Genomic DNA, 21691 nt, shown 5'->3' on the forward strand with positions numbered 1-21691 from the left:
ATCCAAATGCTAGAGATGCTTTCAGATGAAAAAGCTATCCCTGTTCCATATTTTAGACACTCCACTAAGGTATAAACTGATGTTTGCCTTGGTTCACTGTAGGCAGAAACAACTAGTTCTCCACCCAAAGTCTGACTCTTCCTCAGTGAGATCTGGCCCATTAAATCGTGAATCCTCCCTGTTCCCCAGAGTGGAGGAAGCAGTGTTTCAGCTTTTGGCAGTGTGCTCTTTGTGATCCGGAGACTGAGAGACAAAGTCTTGTCTTTGCAGCATGGATTTCCTCCATCATATGCCTGCTCAGAAGCATATTTGGTTTTGCCAGTGACATTTCAGAGGGGAATAAATAGAACATCATTTATAATGAGATGTGATATCGTTGCCATCAGCAAAATTCTAGAGTAGCTGCAGCTGCTTCTGTCTCTGAACAAATGAGTCCTTGGAAGAAATACTAGGGCTGTTTCCTGTGTGGTTTGGGGTCTGGGGACCAGGAGAGGCTAGGAAGAAAGTAGTAAAGGCACAGATCAGTGATGGGAGAGAATTTGCACGAAAGACATTTTGTGGTTCCTGCTCTAGTTCAGTGTTCAAAAGGGCATCAGTGAGACAGCCTTTAAAAAATCAGTAACTGTCGCTCATCTGTGAGGCATTCTTCTGACAGCTGCCTATGTCCTCAGACCCTCTGCATGGAGCTGCCTCTCTCCTGCCCTAGAAAGCCAGAGTGAAGTTATCAGCACTGGCAGGCATTCTCCTCCCAGCCGAAATGACAGCCTAAAGTGAACACGTCTGCTTGCTCTCAGCGTGCTCTGAATTCCATAAAAAATTAAAGGCACTCTTGAAGCATAGATCTGATTCCAAGACTTGACTCTTACTTGAAAGATTAACAACACTACTTTAACTGGACATTTAGGTCCATCTAAAAAGTTAGAAATAACTTTAGAATGTTTTCAAGTCTGTGTTAATTGTTGATTTTATTTGGGTGGTTTTCCTTGTACAGAGGTGTTTATGAACTTAGTTCTTTTAGGTTTTCCTAATTGGGCAGGAACCCTGAACTCTTATAGCTAAGCTTGAATTTCTCATTTGCTTATGTGTGAATAGCTAAACATTTCAATGAATGGAAATTTATATAGATGGAAAACTTGGTGTAGATTCCAGTTTGCAGAACGGAAATATCCTCATAGCATTTCTTTCTTTCTTTCTTTCTTTCATTCTTTCTTTTTTTAAGATTTTACTAATTTGTTTGACAGAGTGAGACCATGAGAGGGAATACAAGCAGGAGAAGTAGGAGAAGGAGAATCAGGCCTCCTGCCAAGCTGGGAGCCTGATGCGGGGCTTGATTCCAGAACCCTGGTATCATGACCTGAGCCGAACGCAGACGCCTAACGACTGAGCCACTCAGGCGCCCCCCCCTCATAGCATTTGTTTGCCTTCTTTTGGCTTATATTCATATTTGGTACCTGTAAAAATATCTCTCCATGTTAGTAATAAAAGTTTAGATCTGTAAAACCTTTCACAATGCTCGCATAAAATATCAACAAGATCCTTAAAGCAGAAAACCACGTTACTCTTTCCTTGAACAGATGAGGAGACTGAGGCTCAGAGAAAGTGGTTTGTGCCCAGCAGCTCTGCGCGGTGGCCCAAGAGAGCGCTGAACCCTCCTCTCACTTAGGGACCCGGCTCTTCAAAGTTCACCTTTCTTCCAAAGACATAAAATACATAAAAATATGCAGTGATCTACAAACTACTATCCAAATGGGAAGTTAGACCCACCCATTCATTAATATTTCAAAATATTTGTCAATATTGAACCACAGATGTTTCTCATTCAGAGCAGTGTGTGAGAAAATTGGGTTCGACAAGCCAGACAGAAATCTAAAATAGGCATTGCACTGTCTGCTAGCAGAAAACAGACGTCTAAGTAGCCCGGAGACATGTGAAATAAAGTATTATTTCCACTTGCTAGCTCAGCTGGTTGTTCAGGCATTGAAAAACTATAAAAACTTAGGTTTTCTCTCATCAGTTGCTATGTAGAAAATGAAAGCTTAGGAGAATTTTGGGGGGCAGAAATTTGCTAATCTAGACCCAGATTCTGCAGGTATCATAGTCTTGACTTTGGTGTCAGGACTTGGATTGTGTCAAGTGATAAGAATTTATGCTTTTTTGCAGCTGTGAAAATGTCATCATTATGGTATACTGTGCAAATTCTTTTCCTCTGATTTCTATTTCAGTGTTTAAATGGGTGAGAAGAACATTAATTGCTCTCGTTCAGGTCACATTTGGAAGAACCATCAACAAGTGAGTTACATGACATTAGTATTTGAGTTCATGCCTTACTTTTTGCCTTAATGGTCAAATAATTAAACTCGTGGTATGGTAGCCAGTGATCTCTCTAGCTGAAGGTTTTGTATTTTCTCATTTTGTTGCTGCTATTATTCTAAGATTGGATAGAGAGACAGGTTTCTGAAATAATTTCTCCCATAGAATGCATGATGAACTAGATGATCAAAGCTTCAGCTATCTTCAGCATTCTGGCTGAAAGGGCTGGAAAGTACTGTTCTACAGAGGCATCTGGCTGCCTTAAATTGTGGAGTGTGAGACTTTTGTGGTTGTGAGTTCGAGCCCCATATTGAGTGTGTAGAGGTTATTTAAAAACATAAAAAAAAAAAAGCAAAAACGAAAAAGTTCTGTGAAGTTCTCTTTTGATCATGATGACCAGTTGGGGTATCTTGGATACAGCGTTTTTATGTTATAAGATGGGAATCAGTTTACGGCTTAGACTCTAACCCGAAATAAAAGTAGGATGAGCATCACATGACATAAATTTATTTGGAGGGAAATGCAAACCATATGTTTTCTTTTTTTCCAAGTTGGGTAACATTAAAATAGTAATTGCTCTTTTAGTTAATATCTTAATATCATCCATTGAGATATATGTGTATAACATATAACAGTATTATAAGCCATATGTGTATTCTAAGCTATACATAAGAGTTTATATCCAGTACTCTTCAAGAGATAACATGACTTCCTGCACAATAAAAATGTGAATCACTTATGCTAAAAGATAAGGGGAGAAATCACAGCAAAATATGTTTCAAGATGAAATTATTGGATTTTCCCATGTGAAAGATCAGTTATCAAAACCACCACAGTAACCTCGTACAAATGTTTATCATATAAATCATAACTTTTTAAGGAAAACGTAGTGAAGAACAGGTTATCTTCTGACTCATTCACAAATAGAATATAGTTTCCTTTTGGTCATAAGCAAAAGTTCATTTCAATTTCTGAGATCTTTAAAAAATGATATTAGTGTCTTAGTTTACTTAGTTATCTAACCGTTTGTTTTAATCAGAAACATGGCCCGTATAACTTACCATTTCAGTCTAACACGAGCCTCTTAACTGTTACATAGACAGGCCTTAAAGAAAATTCCACCATGGCCCTATATTTCTCAGTACTCCATACTTGCTAATTTGTTTTCCTTTTCAGTTTCAGCAAACCATGCATACTTTCCTTGCTCCTATCTACGATAGTGGCTCTTACTTAAAAATGAGCAGCCGTGGTTTGTGAGCAGTGAATACATTTGGCAGTTACTTTCATGGGACTTGGAGGACGGGCATCATGTAGAGGGTTTTCAGGCTGTTCATTTCAGTGGGTTTTATCAGGTAGAGAAATGATGGAGCACCTGGCTCTTTGCTATTTTTGCCTTTACCAGAGATGACACATCATAAAATTAAGCAGCAGTTCAATGTGTGCCTCTTGCCTTGTACTAACTATAATTTCATATACCAGAATTGATTCAAAAGCTTCCTATGGTTTTGGCTAATTGAGAGTCAGACTTAAATTGGTAGAAAATACTTAGGTGATGGCCTTTTGTGAGAGTCACTTAGCTAATTTTAAATTGCAAATTGAAATGTTCTTACTTAATTTCTTCATGTAGTGCCAGTGAGTGACTCAAAGCAAGACTACAGAAAAAACAAGCTGTCTGCATTTTCATGTAGATTTTTTTTAAGGTAGGAGGTTGGCAGTTTCTCTCTTAAAGCAGAAGTCCAATTAAATTAATTATTTTATTTGGTCTAGATATGAATTGCTCAGGTTTTTTTTTTTTTTTTAAGATTTTTTTATTCATTTGAGAGAGAGCACGTGCATGGGGAGGTGGGGAAGGGCAGAGGGAGAGGCAGACTTTGAGCTGTGCAGGGAGCCTGACGTGGGGCTGGAGCCCGTTGTGGGGCAGGATGCCAGGACTGTGACCTGAGCCAAAAGCAGATGCTTAACCAACTGAGCCACCCAGGCATCCCTGAATTGCCCAGTTCTAAGCAGTATAGGGAGGTATCGTAGGAGACATGTAGTTATGGACAGAATTAACATAGTTTTGTCTCATGTCGGAGTTTATAGACATCAATAGTAACTGATTCCTGTGCAAACTACCAGGGCTTGAAACCTCTATTTCAGATACTATTTCTTAAAGCCTTACATTGTCTCTTTAAATAGTTAGGAAGTCAGATTCTTGAAGGCTTTTCGATTTATTATTATTATTCATGAGTTGAATTTGAAATTTCAAGATTTTCTGGCACTGTCAAGATGATTCTTTCCCCCTTTTCCCCTTCCAACCTACAACTGCTCTTGGGCTCTTTGAACTGTGTTACTTGTCTCTTAACAGCAGAAATCCTGGAATGGGTTAGCATTTTACTAATGACTAATGAGATAGGACTATGTGGAAGAGCTGCATAACCAGATAAAAGCCATTTATTTGTAACTGTGCAAGTCAAATGTCTACCCAACTTTTATTCCCAGAGAAGTGTGGAATATTCTAGCAATGTATCTTTTCAAAGGCTTCCACTTTAATATTTTGGGGCATCTGGATGGCTCATCAGTTAAGCATCTGCCTTCTGCTTGGGTCATGGTCTTAGCATCCTGGGATAGAGCCCCACATGGCTTCCTGCTCCTCGGGGAGTCTGCTTCTCCCTCTGCCTCTCCACCACCATCTGGCTTGTGCTCGCTCTTGCACTCTCTCTCTCTCTCACTCATATAAATAAATAAAATCTTAAAGAAAAGAAAGAAAGTTAGTATCTTTTTTTTCCCTTGCCTAGTGAGCATGTGAAATGCTTACCCTGGGTCAGGGCACTCTGCCTAGCATGATCCGCCGTAGCAACACCAAGAGACAGCTAGTGAAAAAGCCAGGTTCTTCCCCCAAGACTTCAGGAGCTCAGGAAAGCTTTCCAGACCACTTTTAACAGTTTTAAAATGATTTATGTTTTCAATTTATACCACCCCATGGAGAAGTGAGTGAGTTAAGTACTGTGCACAGTTAAAGTAGCTGCAGGTTTCAAACCAGTCGGTCTCCTCTGGGTTCCTGTCCTTACCGATTGCAGGGTACTACATAGCAGACATTTGGAGAGGTCTGTACCAACAGAAAAGTGAGCTCCAGGAATGAACGGTCATCCGGTACCACCAAAATGAGGAATACCTTTCAGAGCCAGAGTTTAAAAATCCAATTCCTAGTTTATTCATCAAACATTTAGATCAGGCTGTATCTTCACCTACCCGTTGATAAATGCCTTTTGAGAATAGAGTATACAACTTTTAAAAACCTCATCCAAGAAATATTTTTCTCTTAAAAGACAAATCCGGGACACAGTGAACTGGATTTTCAGTGAGCAAATGTTGGTTTACTACATCAATGTTTTCCGGGATGCTTTTTGGCCAAATGGGAAATTGGCGCCACCGACCACAATCAGAAGTGAAGAACACAGTCAGGCCACAAAGCAGAGGGCACAGCAGAAGTTGCTTGAAAACATCCCAGGTGAGACCTGGCTTCTGATCCTGAAAAATACAGAGATAAAGGTCGAACGTTAACCCTAGTAAGGCGTTTCCCACTTATATCTCTCAGGAAACCTTATTTACAAGAAAAATGATCACACTTTTTTTTTCTTTTAAAACATGTCCTTTGCTAAGAAATTATACTGAGAATCTTAATAAGAACAGTAGTGGTTATAATGCTTTCTTTTACTTAGAAAAATGTTTTAGGACAGATAATAAATTTTGTGCTTTAAAAATCCTGCTAAAGTACACTGTTCAGAGAGATTAATTTTTTAATTGGGTAGCAATATATTAAAATTTGTATAAATGCCCTCTGTTGAAAATTCTAAATAAAGCTATTTTCTCTTTAAACGTTTGAAAGAACCGATCGTTCATGTTCCTCATGCCCCAGTGCCTTTATTTGTTCCATATACATCATGTACTGTTTCCCTCACTGGATATGCATAGACTATGTACTTTATTGGTAACAGCACAGAATGTAAACTTAATCTTTCAGATACGCTTCAGAGCCTCGTTGGACAGCAAAACGCCCGGCATGGTATAATAAAAATATTCAATGCACTGCAAGAAACAAGAGCCAATAAGCATCTGTTATATGTGAGTAATTTAAAGCCAACCAGAGGACCAGCTATTAATTCAATCTGACGTTTCCGTTCACACATGGGAGTTCATTTTAACCCCTTGTGTACTTAATCATTCCTGTTACTTGTAACTCTGAACCCATTATCTACTCAGCTTCATTTTTGTTTGTCTGACTGTTCAGTTGTTCAGTTTGGAAAAAGAAAAAGAGTGCCTGCAGTGTGTACAGATTTCCCATTCTGTCACGGGAGAGATGCATGTGACAGTTTTGCATGACCGTTTAATTTTATTTCGGGAAAGCAAACTGTTTCCCAGTCATCCGTCTGATTATAATTATCAATATTAACTATTGTTGATGGTGTGATAATGGCAAAGAGACCATGAAATGAATCAGTCTGATACTAAATGGAGTTTATATTATATTAGTCCCATTTACTGGAGAATAACTTGTTCATGGAGAAGCATCTCAGACCTAAAATGAGACTTTCTCTTAAGACATAAATATTATGAGTAAACCCTTAGAGAAAAAAAAAGAAACTCCATATTTTCCTACTTTTTTTCTTCTTTCTTGGATCAGGTGCTGATGGAACTGCTGCTAATTGAGTTGTGTCCTGAACTGAGAAGTCATTTAGATCAACTAAAAGCTGGTCAAGTTTGAGACTGCACAAATAAACCACCAGAGAAATGTCTGTGTAACAATAGACATGATATATTTTCCTCTTTTCCACAGAGGGCTTGGTTGAGAACCATATTGATTTTTATGTTAGTTACCTCCCTCTAGTTTTGTGTGAAGTGAACAGAATTTGTTGGGGGGGGGGTACTTAATGCCGTCATAGGCAACAGAAAAACACACTTCTGTAACTATTGTTTTTATTTTAATAATAAGATAAAGTTCAACACACTGATTGAAATACAAATGTTAATATGTGATAAGAACCTAGGAAATATTTTAAATATTTATGAAAACAGTTTTGTTTTAAAATGAAGAACTATGACTATTGTACAGTTACTTTCCTCACTGAGGACTCTGAACATTCCTGTATTATTTCGTGTGTACTAAAGAACATTGTTGTGCAATGCTTTGTGGAAAGTTATTGTGAAAATTTTATTGTCTTTATTTTTACCAAAGATTTCCCATAGTTTGAAGCATTTGAAGCAATAAAATACAAAAATGGATCACTGAGCTCTATGATGTGTAAGGTACTTACATCTCAAAAGACGAGGTTGAAACACTTCAGGCGGTTCAAATATTTATCAGAAACCTTTTTTGGGAGGGGGTAAAAAGCACTGTGCACATAAATACTTCCGCAAAAAGTACAAAGTTGGCTGCCTTTCTCCAAACACAGAATGAATATGTGAAAAATACAATTTTTAGTGTGAATGAGAAGAGCCAAATTCATGTTTGAAGTGATTTGTTGGGAGAGTGGGATAGGAGCTGAACTTTGAAGGATGTGCAGCAATGAGATAGGGAAACGCAGATGGGAAGTTACTTCAGGGACTTGAGGGACTTGATTTCATCATCAAGTCTTGTGGACTCTTCGGAGCCTTGTGTGAGATCCAGGGTATAGCTGTCACTTTGTGTGACTATTAATAGTGGGGCCATGAACATGTCAATCACTTTTCACCATCTATTATGAAATATTAATAAAACACTTTCCCTTCTATAACGGTCCTTCCCCCTAGCCCAGTAACACTGAAAACAATACAACTAATTGGCAAAAATTCAGTCTGAAATCCATGAAAGAAAATACTGTATCTATACTATAGTGGTATTGATTATGGCATTGCTAGATCCTACCTGCCAAGTCCTCAATATGGAATGTAAGAATGAAAGGTGAACAATTAAAAATTAGTAAACCAAATTTCATCTTTGGGATAAGGATAGTCACAGGTCTTTGATCGTTTTTTTCAAGCCAGGAGGATATTTGACGCTTCAGGATGAATAAGAATTATCCCTCACTCAGATAAGAGAAGCAACCTGAGATCACAGAACCCCAGGAACTCATCCTAACACACTCACCGGTAATGTCCACCTTATGCGTAATGAAACCATAGCTGTTAAAGTGTATACTGCACGTGAGAAAAATCACTATTTTGAGTCCTCAGTCTTTTTTAAGATAAATTTTAACGTTTTCAGGAGGTATAAGAAATAGGAGCTATAAGAAGGAGCTATAAGAAATCTTAGGAGTTTTTTGTTTTCTTTTTTCTTTTTTTTTTTTAAGGTTAAGGATCTGGAAGCCTCAACTCACTTGAGTTAAAGAGACTGACCCACTGACCGGTCACAGTGTATGCCACGGTCTGCAGTAGTGGTAGTTTACAAGGGCTCCCTCATGCCACAAGTACCAGCTTAATGGTAACTACAGTAAACTGAAACTTTAAATTTTATGTTGGATTCACTGAAGATAGTTAAGTGTAACATTTTACCCCATATGACCCCTGTCAAATTCCTACATTTGGAATTTCTCAGACCTATGTTTTAATAGCAATTACAAAGCAGTCTTGACTTTGGGATGAAGAAAGAAAGCATATCTATTAAGTGTGCAGTTAAAGCCAACAAGCACTGCCGTATTACATTTCTATTTTAGGATTCTTAAAAGCTTAAGGGACTGGATTCAGTATGGAGAAAAGAATACTGGTTGGGAGTTTAGATTGTCAAATGGCTGAAGGAATATTATATATGGATGGTATTAAGAGAACAAGAGTGAAGTAAGTGAGCTTATATTGTAGAAAGAGACTTAAGCTAGGTATTATGAAATCTTGTTATGGACTTGAGCTATTGAAACATTAGTGAGGGAGAATAGAGACTCTTGAGTAGAGATTTTTAAAGAAAAGGATTAGATTTCAGGGATGGCTTAATTTTCTCTGTCTTAAGAGATTTAAGGGAGAAGTATGTGATCTTTTGAGGGTATCACACAGACCTAAGTCTATGGAAAGTGCTTTTCTTTATATAGAGACAAAATGAAGTTCAAGTAATATAGAAAAACTAGAGTACAAAACAAGAACCAGCAATTTTTGCCATACAGAACTTCTTTAGTGACTGGTACCTGCGTATTAATTATACTAAGATGAGACCTTGTTATAGATCCTCTTTTGGGAAGGATAATTGCGATTTATAAAATGAAGACACATCGGTATGGTGTGTTTTCAGAGAAGGTGTTGTGAAGGTACCTGGAAGACACTGTTTCCAGTGTGTTTGTTTCACAGATGTACACTGCTACACCATCTTCTCCATCTGGATGGTACTATTTATATGATTAACTTTTGTCTTCACAGATCTCATTAATGTAAGGAAAGCCTCTTGCTAATTTAAATTTTTAGCATATTTACTATTCTTATATTGATAAATGATTTGAGATTTTTTTCATATTTTATCTTGCTTTGAAATGCATCTAAGTTTTTTTAAACTAGAAAATGAGTCTAAGCAAAGAGAAATATCTAGCTTAACTGGTTATCTTATCAGGAATATAGCAGTGGTTTAACTCATTAAGATCTTTAAGGGGAGATATGGAGAGGCAAGATTCTAAACAATTTCTTAAACCTACTTTTTTTCAAGTTTTTAATAAATTAACCAATTATTTATAAGAATGTCTTTTAAGAATACAAGATGTCCCAAAAGACTTAGTGCAGGGGCACCTGGGTGGCTCAGTGGGTTAAGCCTCTGCCTTCGGCTCAGGTCATGATCTCAGGGGCCTGGGATCGAGCCCCACGTCGGGCTCTCTGCTCAGCAGGGAGCCTGCTTCCCCTTCTCTCTCTGCCTGCTGCTCTGCCTACTTCTGATCTCTCTCTGTCAAATAAATAAGATCTTTAAAAAAAAGAACATTAAAAAAATACTTAGTGTAGTCTTAGTTTTAATTTCTTCAGAAGTATAAATGCTACACAAATTTATTTCAAAACATTATTTGAAAATTTCTTTAAATTTCTTTATTTCGTATTAGTTTAGTGCATCTTAAAAATTTTAAATGACAGCAAATTAAAATTAATAATCTGTCCAAAATCTACAAAACTAAATAAGGGTCAAAGAAATTTAAGGAATTAAACTTGCAAATGGTGTTTTTTATGTTTGTAGCATATATCTGAAGGAATTATAGCTAAGACTGCACTAAGCCTTTTAGACACTCTATTAAAAGAAAAGAAAGAGGTATTTGTTTATGGAATGGTTTTCCATATTTGATGTGATCTCGGCCAGTCTGTAAGCTAAGAGCTGGATCTTTAAGGACTCTTTTTGCAATTTGATCCTATAGCTGGGTTTCAAGTTGCAAAATTAGAGATTTAAGAACGAAGGTAACATGTCATTAGTAAAATACCCAGGATAATGTAACTTGGGATGCAGAAGATAACCAAACGTTGCTCCTGTAAAAATACACACATTCTACGTTGTTAGGGTTGATGATCTTTGTTGAAATCCATTATGGTCTAAATTCTTTGACGAATAAGTAAACAGTGAAGTTCATCTGCCAATGCAGGATTGAGACGACAAGCCTGAAAGTCAAAGATAAAAAGTCCGTAATTTAGATACATTTTGGATTGTTAAGGTCTTACTAAAACTTTAAAGAAAGTTTTAGGTTTGTTTTTAAGAACCACAATGAATTTCAAGGGAATTTCTTAGTTATGACACATTTCTATTTTGATTTCTTGATAAAAGAAATTCAAATTAGCCTATGCAAAAAAAAAAGATCTTACTGAAATAACCATGTTATTGTTACTGTCACTTGAAAGAGAAAATTTTATGAGTGAGAAAGAAGGGAATTTACACACTGACGATAGTGTTCTAGGTTATGAATTATTAAAATAAGTAACATGGAAAGCATTAGCATTTGGCCTCAAACTTGCTATTATCTTATTATATGAATAGCAGCACCTTATGATAATTTTATTTTAAAATAACATTTTATTATGATAAAGTAAATAGCGAGAAGTAATAGTGCATGTAACTGCATAGAAAGTCAAGAATTTGGAAGAGACGTTGGAGGTTATCTCATTCACACCTGACTCCATGCAGTAATTTTTCCTTCAGGACCCATGACAGTTGGTTTGCTTGGTTGCTAAGTCACCATCTTATAGGGAAGACTTTTGTTTTTATTTCTCAAGCAGTTGTATTAGGTTTTTCTTTATACTAAGCTAAAATTTCCCTCTGTGTACTTTAGAATCAATGAAGGGGTCCTAGGAGAATATATCAAGCTGGTTTCGTGGCGACCCGGAGAGGCAAAGTAGTTGGCATTTGCCTCATAGGACAGGATTCCAGACCCTTCATTGGCATGCTACTTATGAATTTTCTCCATTTTTAAAATCATCTTCTGTAAAATACAATGCCCAAAATTGAGTAATGGGGGTATTATCTCCCACCATGTGGAAAATAGTTTTAAGATTGCAGTCTGCTAAAAAAAAAAAAAAAAAAAAAGATTGCAGTCTGCTTGTTTTGCTGTTTTATTTGGGATAAATATATACCACATTTCAGCATATTTTTGACCCAGAATTTTCTCTGCTTATATTTACTTAGAAAGGACATGATGGATACCACAGAATCTGAAATTGACTTGGTTTGGAAATTGGTATAATACAGAGCATTTAGATTTTTTAAAAATTTAAAGACAACTGTTTTTCTTACTGGTAGAATGGTGTAGTGGTAAATCTTTCAAACAGCAGATGTCTTTATGTACTGTGTTCCTATGTTTATGTGTCAATATGGGCTTAATACTTTGGAAATTTTAATTTGAAACAATTTAGGGTTTCCAAAGTTGCACATTGGGAGTCCCCTGAAAGGCTCATGACTTAATTGTTCTGAAATAACCTGGGCTTTGGAATTTTTAAAAGATTCCCAGGTGATTTTATTTTATTATTTATTTTATTTTTATTATTATTTTTTATTTTTAAAAAGATTTTACTTTTTTTGAGAGAGAAACTGAGAAAGAGCACCATCATGGGGTAAGAGGCAGAGGGAGAGGGAGGAGATTCTCTGTTGAGCAGGGAGCCAGGGTGATCCCAGGACCCCAGGATCATGATGTGAGGCGAAGGCAGATGCTTAACCCACTGAGCCGCAAAGCCGCCCCCCACCCAGGTAATTTTAATGTAGACAAGTTTGAGAACCACTACGATCCTATGGTCAGATTCAGGCAAAGGATTTAGAAAACTGTTCCTTCCCTTGTTCCCCTGCTCCAGGTAAACAGCTTGTGTACCCCACGAATTGCTTTATAAATTTTAAGAAGACATAATTCTAGTTTGGACTTGATGGATGTCATGGACCTAAGGCATGCAGTTTTTATTATATTTATTTTTAAAAAAATTTTCTTGCAGTTACTATTCATAATGATTCCCCCTTCCCCCACCTCGTTCCCACTTTTTAAGTTGTTCGATTTTAGAGGTGAAATCCGTTTGGAATCTAAATCACATGAAATCAAACAGGAAAAGTCTCACTTCAACTGATTACCTCAAACTCATGAATAGTCCTCCTAAGTGTGGTAGATGTCATACATAACACTTTTAAAAACTACATATCTTTAAGGTACTAGAATGAGAGTAGATTCACACTTCAGCGTGGAAGAAGGCATGAATATTCTGGCTTTAAGGTCTCTCTTGGTGCTGGGCCTTAGGCTGTAGAGTAGCAGAGTGAGAGGGAATAATATGCATCAAAATGGGACTTCCATCATCTAGTTCAATTATGCTAATAAGAATCTGTTGAATTATCTGCAAACAATTCAGGTGTCTGACAACCTCTCCTAGGTTGTCAGGTTATCTGCAGGTTATTTGTCAGGTTATCTGCGCAATGGTTAAGTAGGAAAAAAAATACTAATCCATAAAGATGTTCAAGGCTTAACTACAAGTTCAGAAATATCTGTTTGGGTTCATTCATATAGATTCTCAGGCTTACTTACTTTAGAATAGTAGTGTTTAGCTGTTGCTTCATCCTTTGTGATACCCAAGCCAAGCTGAAGGCATCGGGCATGGTAGAAAGATGCCATGGCCATGCCTCTGATGATGAATTCTGGGAGACAGTCCGTGACCTGGGCTATCATGGGTATGTCGTGAACCTCATCATAGTCAGCAATCCTGTTGTGATGTTTAATTGTGAAATTATAAAAAGACATTGCTTTACTTTTACATTTTTACAAATGACATATTCAGAGATTCAATATTCCTTGCGCCCAAAGTGATTTCCCCATTTTTCCCCATTTGAGGATTAAGTTGTTTGTTATTGGTGAAAGGTAAATATAATAGAATATTTATATATAACATATACACTTAGATGTCATATATAAATTATACATGTGTATAATTTATATATAATATAATAAATAGAATAAAATAAAACCAGGGGAAGAGGAACTACCAGAGTGGTTATGTCACAGCTTCTCTGTGATAATACTTGTCAGGCTTAATAACCATTAGAAAACAAAAAGGTTTCTTTTTTTTTCTTGTAATATTAATATTTTAAACTCAATATCACTTTGCGATTCAAACAATGGGGAAAAAAGCGTTTTCTATTTCTTTGGATCATTTATTCAAACATTAACCTTAAATTTGCACTTAAGTCACATAGGATCAGAAAACATACTAAGTAACTAACACATCTGTCTTTGGTAAAAATGGGCAATAAAAAGAAGTCCTCCTTTATCACTCTGACACAAGCATGGAGAGTTGTGTGAGAATGTGAGCTACTCAACTCAATGTCACCCGTAAAATTATGGGGGAATAGGAATGTGGATAATAATGGAAAGTCTAAAAGATTTTAAGAACTATTTAAAGACTTGGTGTTAACCAGATGGATACTTGAAGATTAGGGACTTTGAGGATCGCACTTTTAAGTGGCCCACTGCCTGGAAGCCATGATATTGGGGGATGAAGGGTGGAACCAGCTCTTTCATCTTACATTGTAGATGGCTGCCCCACCCTGGGCGAGGCCAGAGGGGGGCCCAGGGAATGGCTCAGTCAGGCATTATTGGGAGGGAAACACATCAGCATGGCCTTATAGCCTCTCTAGAAGATATCCAGGTTTGTTTTTCCTGGTACATTACTTTTTGTAAGTTACGAGCAAATAAATGTAGGAAAGTACATGGGCTCAAAGAAGAGAAATCTCCATATATTTTATAAGATGTTAATGTTGACATTTTTAAACCATTATTCTCATTGTACAATCTTATCAAGTTATCTTGCAAATGTGCAATTATAGGACATGTGGCTGAAGAGTCTAGAAGAAATTAAAACATATTTAATAAGCATTTCTTATATGCTAAACTATGTTAAGTACTTTATATACACTATGTTTATAATGCTATCCAAGCATTTTCTTCTTTATCAAAAAGGAAATTGATGTCCCAAAAAGTTAAAGTTGATGAGGATCACTCAGCTGGCATATAGAGCAAATAGCACTGAAATCCTGAAGACTAATGGCATAGAATTATACTATTCAGTAAGGTAGCTGCTAGCTACAGGTAGTTATTTAAATTAATTAAAATGCAGTGAAATGTATGTTCAGCGCTCAATGGCACTAACCACATTTCCAGTGCTCAATAGCCATCCTTTCCAGTACTGCAGCAAGTTCTATCGAACAGACCTGGCACAGAGCATTTAGTAAATGTTCTGTAACATTCACCGTAAATACGTCCGTCCAGCTTATTTACCTTTTGGAAAACGAAACACACTTAGTAAAAAATTTCATTTTGTAGTAATACTCCACAAGATTCCCTTGAGCATAGACATTTCCACGTTCTGCTGCTTCCCTTAAGCACTGCAAGGCAGCTTCGGTATCTTGGCGGATGCCTTGTCCATAAAAATACATTAGTCCAAGTGCACCCTGGGACTCCAGATTTCCATTGCCACATGCTTCCGAGTGCCAATAAAATGCCTAAGAAAAAACAAAACTTCATCTTATTTATTATTCACCAGGCAGAATTATAAGGGAATACTGGGAAAAAAAAAATCTATCATTATAAGGTAGTAGTATTAATCTCCTGGAATAGTTCTAGCACCTTGAGTATATTTCAGGTTAGCACCAATTTCACATACCTAGAAGAGAGTGCTAAGGTGAGCCCACCTGTCTTCTACCCACCATGTAGGTTAGGCCACAGTCTAGACTGCAGCTGTTTCAGGATTCACGATTTCTCATTTTTCCAGAGGAAGGATTGGGAGGGTAGGAAGTAGGATGTAAGTGTCTGCTAGGCTTTGAGACACCTGCAATGAGGCACAGCAGGGAGAGGAGAGCTGCCAATGCTGAAGGGCAGTCAGGTCCAGGTGGATTTCAGAGATGGTGCCTATCGAGATCAGAGGCAACCAAGGTAAAAGCCATGTATGGTCACGAGCACATGTGCTCAATATGCAACTGCAGTGAATTTGAATTAGTTCAAAAAATTATTTCCAAGTAGCTGTTCAGTTATCCAAAGTGGGTCTTGGTTGCTATGTGTTTCTTTTAAGTTTGTCCTTAATGCCTCCTACAAGTAGGACTTGGCTCTACATTTCCTTCTCCCTATAGGATTTCTTTGAAAATGTTTCAGTTATTGATGATTAAAGAGATTGTATTTCTGTAAAAATCTTAAATGGATTTGATTTGTTACTAGGGTTTTTTGTTTTTTGTGTTTTTTTTGTATTTTACTTATTAGCGTCATAACTTTCTCAGGACAAATTAATTTATTCACATGTAAAAGGATTTGGGCTATATTTCAGGATTCTCTTAGCTTTCGTGGTATAATAATATTTTGTGTGTGTGGCTTTTTATAGCATGCAAAATTCTCGCACATCTGTGAACTCCTTTGGTAGAGGAGGAGATGAGTAAAGCATGAAATGAGCTTTGAGATACTAAAATGTGAACTTTACATTTTAAAGAATTATAAGAGATCTTTAAAACTGAACATTCATTCTTTACCATCCTCCATTCAAAAAAGAAATAGCGAAATATTAATCTACATGTGGTGCTAGCATTAAAAACAAATAGATCAGTGTTACCTTTTCTAAGTCTTTAGGCTCTTTTGTTGAATAATACAATCCTAGGATACTTTGAGCCTTCACACTAGCTTTAGGATTTCCATTGTCTGCAGCAAAAAGCCACAGTCTGAAAAAGAAAGACAAGGCAAATTATTCTTTGTGTCAGCATTTGATTTAAAAAAAAAAAAAATCTTGTTCTCAGGTAAAACTACCTTTCAGCTTCCTCATCTGATTGTTTGATGCCTTTCCCTTCATAATAAGCTCTTCCAAGGTTGTAGGCAGCTGCAAACTGTAAGTGTCTTGCTTTGGGACATGGAGAATCAACAATTTTCTTCATATATTCCACTCCTTTTTCCTTCCACAAAGGAAAAGAACAAACAAAAAAACCCTAGTTTTTAGTTTTATCCAAACTAAATTCTTTCTCCCAATAATATTGTAAAGTGTTCACCCTCTGACATGATGTTTGATGTCATGACTCTGTGCCCAGACAGGATGGTTGTGCTTTAGTCTGCAGAGCTGGAAAGAAAGGAGGGCCGAGGGAGGGAGGGGAGATACGTCTACTGAGTAGGCATTCCCAGAGATCCAGGATATAAGGCATTTCCCTCACTCTATAGCTTTCAGAGTTGCATTATGTTTCAGTATGGTTTCTTTTTTTCTCTCCTCCTTCCTACCTTATCTCTCTTATTCTGCATGGGCAGTTTTTAGTACTTATCAAAGTACAGGAATAGGTGTAACTTCTTCCACATTTATAATTAGAGTATATTTGTGAGCCCCAAACACTGTTTTCTCTCTTTAAGCACACCAAGTATGCTCAGTGATAATTTACATCCAATATGCTAATCTTCATATGACATCTGCTTAGTCGCAAAGAGCGCAAGAAGACACTGCCCCCTCCAGAAATCCATCAGACACAAATTTTCAAACACCACTCCAAAAAAGAAAATGTTTGGCCATCAAACACATTGCTTATACACCACATTCTAGCTTTTATCATTCACTGCTCTCTCCAAGTTCTGTTGCTGGCTGAACACCACAATAATAGAAAATAAAGATGTTTGCCTTCTAGTGAGTCCCAATTTATAAGGATTTATTTTTGTGAATGTGTCACATGGGTATTTGCCTTTCCCCTCAAACCTAATAGTAAGAGGGAGCTTACTGGTAGTCAAGTGATGTGATTGTATAAATCCTTCCACAGATAGCAATGTCTAAATCTGGAGCAAACATTAAAAAATAACCGACTTTTTAAAGTAGGTTCCAAAAAGGCCCCCCAACTTTTTAAAGACACTGGAAAGTTTACCAGAGGACACACAAGTTGGAGAGATGATTCTTTTTTTTTTTTCTTAAATTAACATATAGTGTATTATTTGTCCCGAGGGTACAGGTCTGTGATTCATCAGTCTTACACATTTCACAGCACTCACTATAGCACATACCTGCCCCAATGTCCATAACCCAGCCACCCTCTCCCTACCTCCCCACCCCACAGCAACCCTCAGTTTGTTTCATGAGCTTAAGAGTCTCCTATGGTTTGTTTCCCTTACGATCCCATCTTGTTTCACTTTTTCTTTCCCTACTGGAGAGATTATTCTTAAAAACTGCAAATGGAAGGGGTCCATGAAGTTCAGTGAACCCCAGGCTGGATAAACACAAAGTACCTTTCCTAGGCATACATCATAGTCAACCTGCTGAAAGCCAAAGAAATCTTGAAAGCAGCCAGAGAAAAATGACACATTAAATACAGGAGAACAACTATAGAAGAACAACTACATAATTAGTATTTCAGAAGACTGAAATCACACTGTGCATCTTTTCTGACTACAACAGTATGAAACTAGAAATAAATCAGAAGAAAAAAGGGTAGGGAATACACATGGAGGTTAAATAACATGATACGAAACAACCATGGGTCAACAAAGCAAAGAAGAAATCAACAAAGTATGTGGAGACAAATGAAAATGAAAACACAATATCCCCAAATATTGGGACATAGCAAAGACAGTTCAAAGAAGAAAATATGCAGTGATACAGGCCTACCTCAAGAAACAAACAAAAAAAGCTCAATCTAACCTTACACCTAAAGGAACTAGAAAAAGAAAAAGCCCAAGGTTTGTAGAAGGAAGGAAATAATAAAGATCAGAGCAGAACTAAATACAAGACTGAAGAAAAATGTCAATGAAACCAAGACCTAGTTCCTTGAAAAGATAAACATATGCCAACAAATTGAACAACCTTGAATAAATTCCTAGAATCATCCAATCTTCTGAAACTAAATCAAGAAGAAATTAAAAATCTGACCAGATTACTAGTAATGAAATTTAATCAGTAATCAAAACACTAACAAAAAAGTCAAGGAACAGATGGCTTCACAGGTAAATTCTACCAAATATTTAAAGAAGAGATAATATCTATCCCCCTCAAACTATTCCAAAAAAATAGAAGAGGAAGGAAAGTTTCCATGTACATTCTGTGATGCTAGCATTAACTGATACCAAAACCAGACAAAGACACCATAAAAAAACTGCAGACTAATATTCCTGATGAACATAGATGCAAATATCCTCAACAAAATATTAGCAAACTGAATCCAACAATATATTAAATCAAGTGGGATTTATTCCAGGGATGCAAGGATGGTTCAATATTCACAAATCAGTGTGATAACATCACATCAGCAAAACAAAGGATAAAAATCATATGATCATCTCAAGAGGCACAGAAAAAACATCTGGTAGAACTCAACATCCATTCATGATAAAAACTCTCAACAAAGTAGGTTTGGAGGAAGCATACCTCAACACAATAAAGGCTATATATGAAAACTCCATAGCTAATATCTTACTCGCTGGTGAAAAACAGAAAATTTCCCCTAAGATCAGGAATAAGACAAGGATGTCCAGTCTTACCACTTTTATTCAACATAATACTGGAAGTCTTAGCCTCAGCAATCAAACAAGAAAAAGAAGTGTTCATTTTTTAAATAAGCAAACTGTCACTGTTTATAGATGACAATGATACTATATGTAGAAAATCCTAAAAACTCCACAGAAAGCTACTGGAAGCTATAAATTAAGTCAGTAAAGTTTGAGGATATAAAATTAATACTCAGAAATTAGTAGTATGTCTACATACTAATAACAAAGTAGCAGAAAAAGAAATTAAGTAACTCTCATTTACATGGGTCACCTGGGTGGCTCAGTTAGTTAAAGCCTCTGCCTTCGTCTCAGGTCATGATCTCAGGGTCCTGGGATTGAGCCCTGGGTCAGGCTTCCTGCTCAGTGGAGAATCTGCTTCTCCCTCTGTCCTCCTCCTCCACTCCCACTCATGCTCACTCTAAAATAAAATCTTAAAAAAAAAACCTCTAAAACTTCCAATTATAGTTGCACCAAAGAGAATAAAGTACCTAGGAATAAACTTAACTAAAGAGGTGGAAGACCTATACTGTGAAAACTATAAAACACTGATTAAAGAAATTGAAGATGACACAAACAAAATGGAAAGATATTCCACACTACTGGGTTGGAAGACAACATTGTTAAAATGTCTGTCTTACCCAAAGCAGTCTACAGATTCAGTGCAATCCCTATCAAAATACCAAGAACATTTTTCACAAAAGTAGAACAAAAAGTACTAAATTTTGCATGGAGCCACAAAAGACCCTGAATTGGCAAAGTAGTCTTTTTTTTTTTTCAAAGATTTTATTTATTTATTTGTCATAGAGAAGCAAGAGTGAGCACAGGCAGACAGAGTGGCAGGCAGAGGCAGAGGAAGAAGCAGGCTCGCTGCCAAGCAAGGAGCCCGATGTGGGACTCGATCCCAGGACACTGGGATCATGACCTGAGCCGAAGGCAGCTGCTTAACCAACTGAGCCACCCAGGCGTCCCGGCAAAGTAGTCTTGATAAAGAGCAACAAAGCTGGAGATATCGTAATTCCAGATTTCAAGGTATACTACCAAAGCTATAGTAATCAAAACAGTATGGTATTGGCACAAAAATAGACACAGAGATCAATGGACAGGAGATAGAGCCCAGTAGTAAACCCACAATTATATGGTCAATTAATCTATGACAAATGAAGCAAGAATATACCATGAGGGAAAGACAGTCTCTTCAATAAATGCTGCTGGGAAGAGCGGACAGTTACATATTAAAGAATGAAAGTGGACCACATTCTAACACCACACACAAAAATAAAAGGGTCCAAAGACTTATATGTGAGACCTGAAACCATAAAATTCCTAGAAAACAGGTAGTATTTTCTCTGACGTTGGCCATTAGAACATTTTTCTAGATAATGTCTCCTAAAGCTAGGGAAACAAAAGCCAAAATGAACTATTGAGACTACTTCAAAATAAAAAAAAGCTTTTGTAGCACAGTGAAGGAAACCACACCAAAAGAAAAAAGCCAAAAATCTATTGAATGGAGAAGTTATTTGCAAATGGTATAGCTGATAAGCAGTTCATATCCAAAATATATAAAGAACTTACCCAACTCTGTCATATACACAAATAATCCAATTAAAAAATGGGCATAAGACCTGAATAGCCATTTTTCCGAAGAAGACCTAAAGATGGCCAACAGACAAATGGAAAGATACCCAACATCCCTCATTGTCAGGAAAATGCAAATCAAAACTAAAATGAGCTATCACTTCACACCTGTCAGAATGGCTAAAATAAAGAAGACAAGAAATAACAAGTGTTGGTGAGGATATAGAGAAAAGGAACATTTGTGCACTGTTGGTGGGAATGCAAACTGGTGCAGCAACTGTGGAAAACAGTATGGAGGTTCCTCAAAAAAATAAAAATAGAAATACCGTATGGTTCAATAATTCCACTATTGGGTATTTACCCAAACGTAATGAAGATAGTAATTTGAAAATATATTTATGCCTCTGCATTTATTGCAGAATTATTTACAAGAACCAAGATATGGAAGCAACTTGAGTGTCCGCAGATAGATGAATGGATAAAGAAGATGTGGTATATATGTATTTGTATGCACACACACACCTTAAATTAATACAATGTTATATGTTAATTATATCTCAATAAAAATGGCAGGGGGCAACAATGGTAGTAGTGAGTTACTTCTCATTGGAATTAATGAAGGCCAGAAGATTTGAGAACAGCATTTTTATTTATTTTATTTATTTATTTTTTAAGATTTTATTTATTTGACAGAGATCACAAGTAGGCAGAGAGGCAGGCAGAGAGAGAGGAGGAAGCAGGCTCCCCGCTGAGCAGACAGCCCGATGTGAGGCTCCATCCCAGGACCCTGAGATCATGACCTCAGCTGAAGGCAGAGCCTTTAACCTGCTGAGCCACCCAGGCGCCCCGAGAACAGCATTTTTAAAATGTGGAAAAGAAACTCGACCAGCAAAAAA

At 36.9% G+C, this 21691-nt stretch overlaps 2 protein-coding genes across 11 annotated transcripts in view; one reads left to right on the top strand and one right to left on the bottom strand.

Moving 5' to 3' along the window:
- The window catches only part of SNX25 (sorting nexin 25), a 121957-nt gene extending 114385 nt beyond the window's left edge, over window positions 1-7572 (top strand). Inside the window, exons 16-19 of the mRNA XM_047714956.1 lie at window positions 2223-2289; window positions 5619-5800; window positions 6314-6414; window positions 6974-7572. Of these exons, the coding sequence (XP_047570912.1) occupies window positions 2223-2289; window positions 5619-5800; window positions 6314-6414; window positions 6974-7054 (431 nt within the window). The 3' untranslated portion in view covers window positions 7055-7572. The remainder of the gene's footprint in view (window positions 1-2222; window positions 2290-5618; window positions 5801-6313; window positions 6415-6973) is intronic.
- Window positions 5715-21691, bottom strand: part of LRP2BP (LRP2 binding protein) — a 39069-nt gene continuing 23092 nt past the window's right edge. For 9 of the 10 annotated variants that reach the window (XM_047715094.1, XM_047715103.1, XM_047715084.1 and 6 more), the window contains 6 exons: window positions 16521-16663; window positions 16330-16435; window positions 15012-15235; window positions 13266-13440; window positions 10763-10875; window positions 5742-5820 (listed from right to left, as the gene is read on the bottom strand). In XM_047715094.1, the coding sequence (XP_047571050.1) occupies window positions 10810-10875; window positions 13266-13440; window positions 15012-15235; window positions 16330-16435; window positions 16521-16663 (714 nt within the window). In that variant the 3' untranslated portion in view covers window positions 5742-5820; window positions 10763-10809. Of the gene's footprint in view, window positions 5821-10700; window positions 10876-13265; window positions 13441-15011; window positions 15236-16329; window positions 16436-16520; window positions 16664-21691 lie in introns of all 10 variants that reach the window. The other variant, XR_007124680.1, reaches the window with a different exon arrangement.

This window comes from Lutra lutra, chromosome 2 (genome assembly GCF_902655055.1).
Source record: "Lutra lutra chromosome 2, mLutLut1.2, whole genome shotgun sequence".
Classification (NCBI taxonomy): Eukaryota; Metazoa; Chordata; class Mammalia; order Carnivora; family Mustelidae; genus Lutra; species Lutra lutra.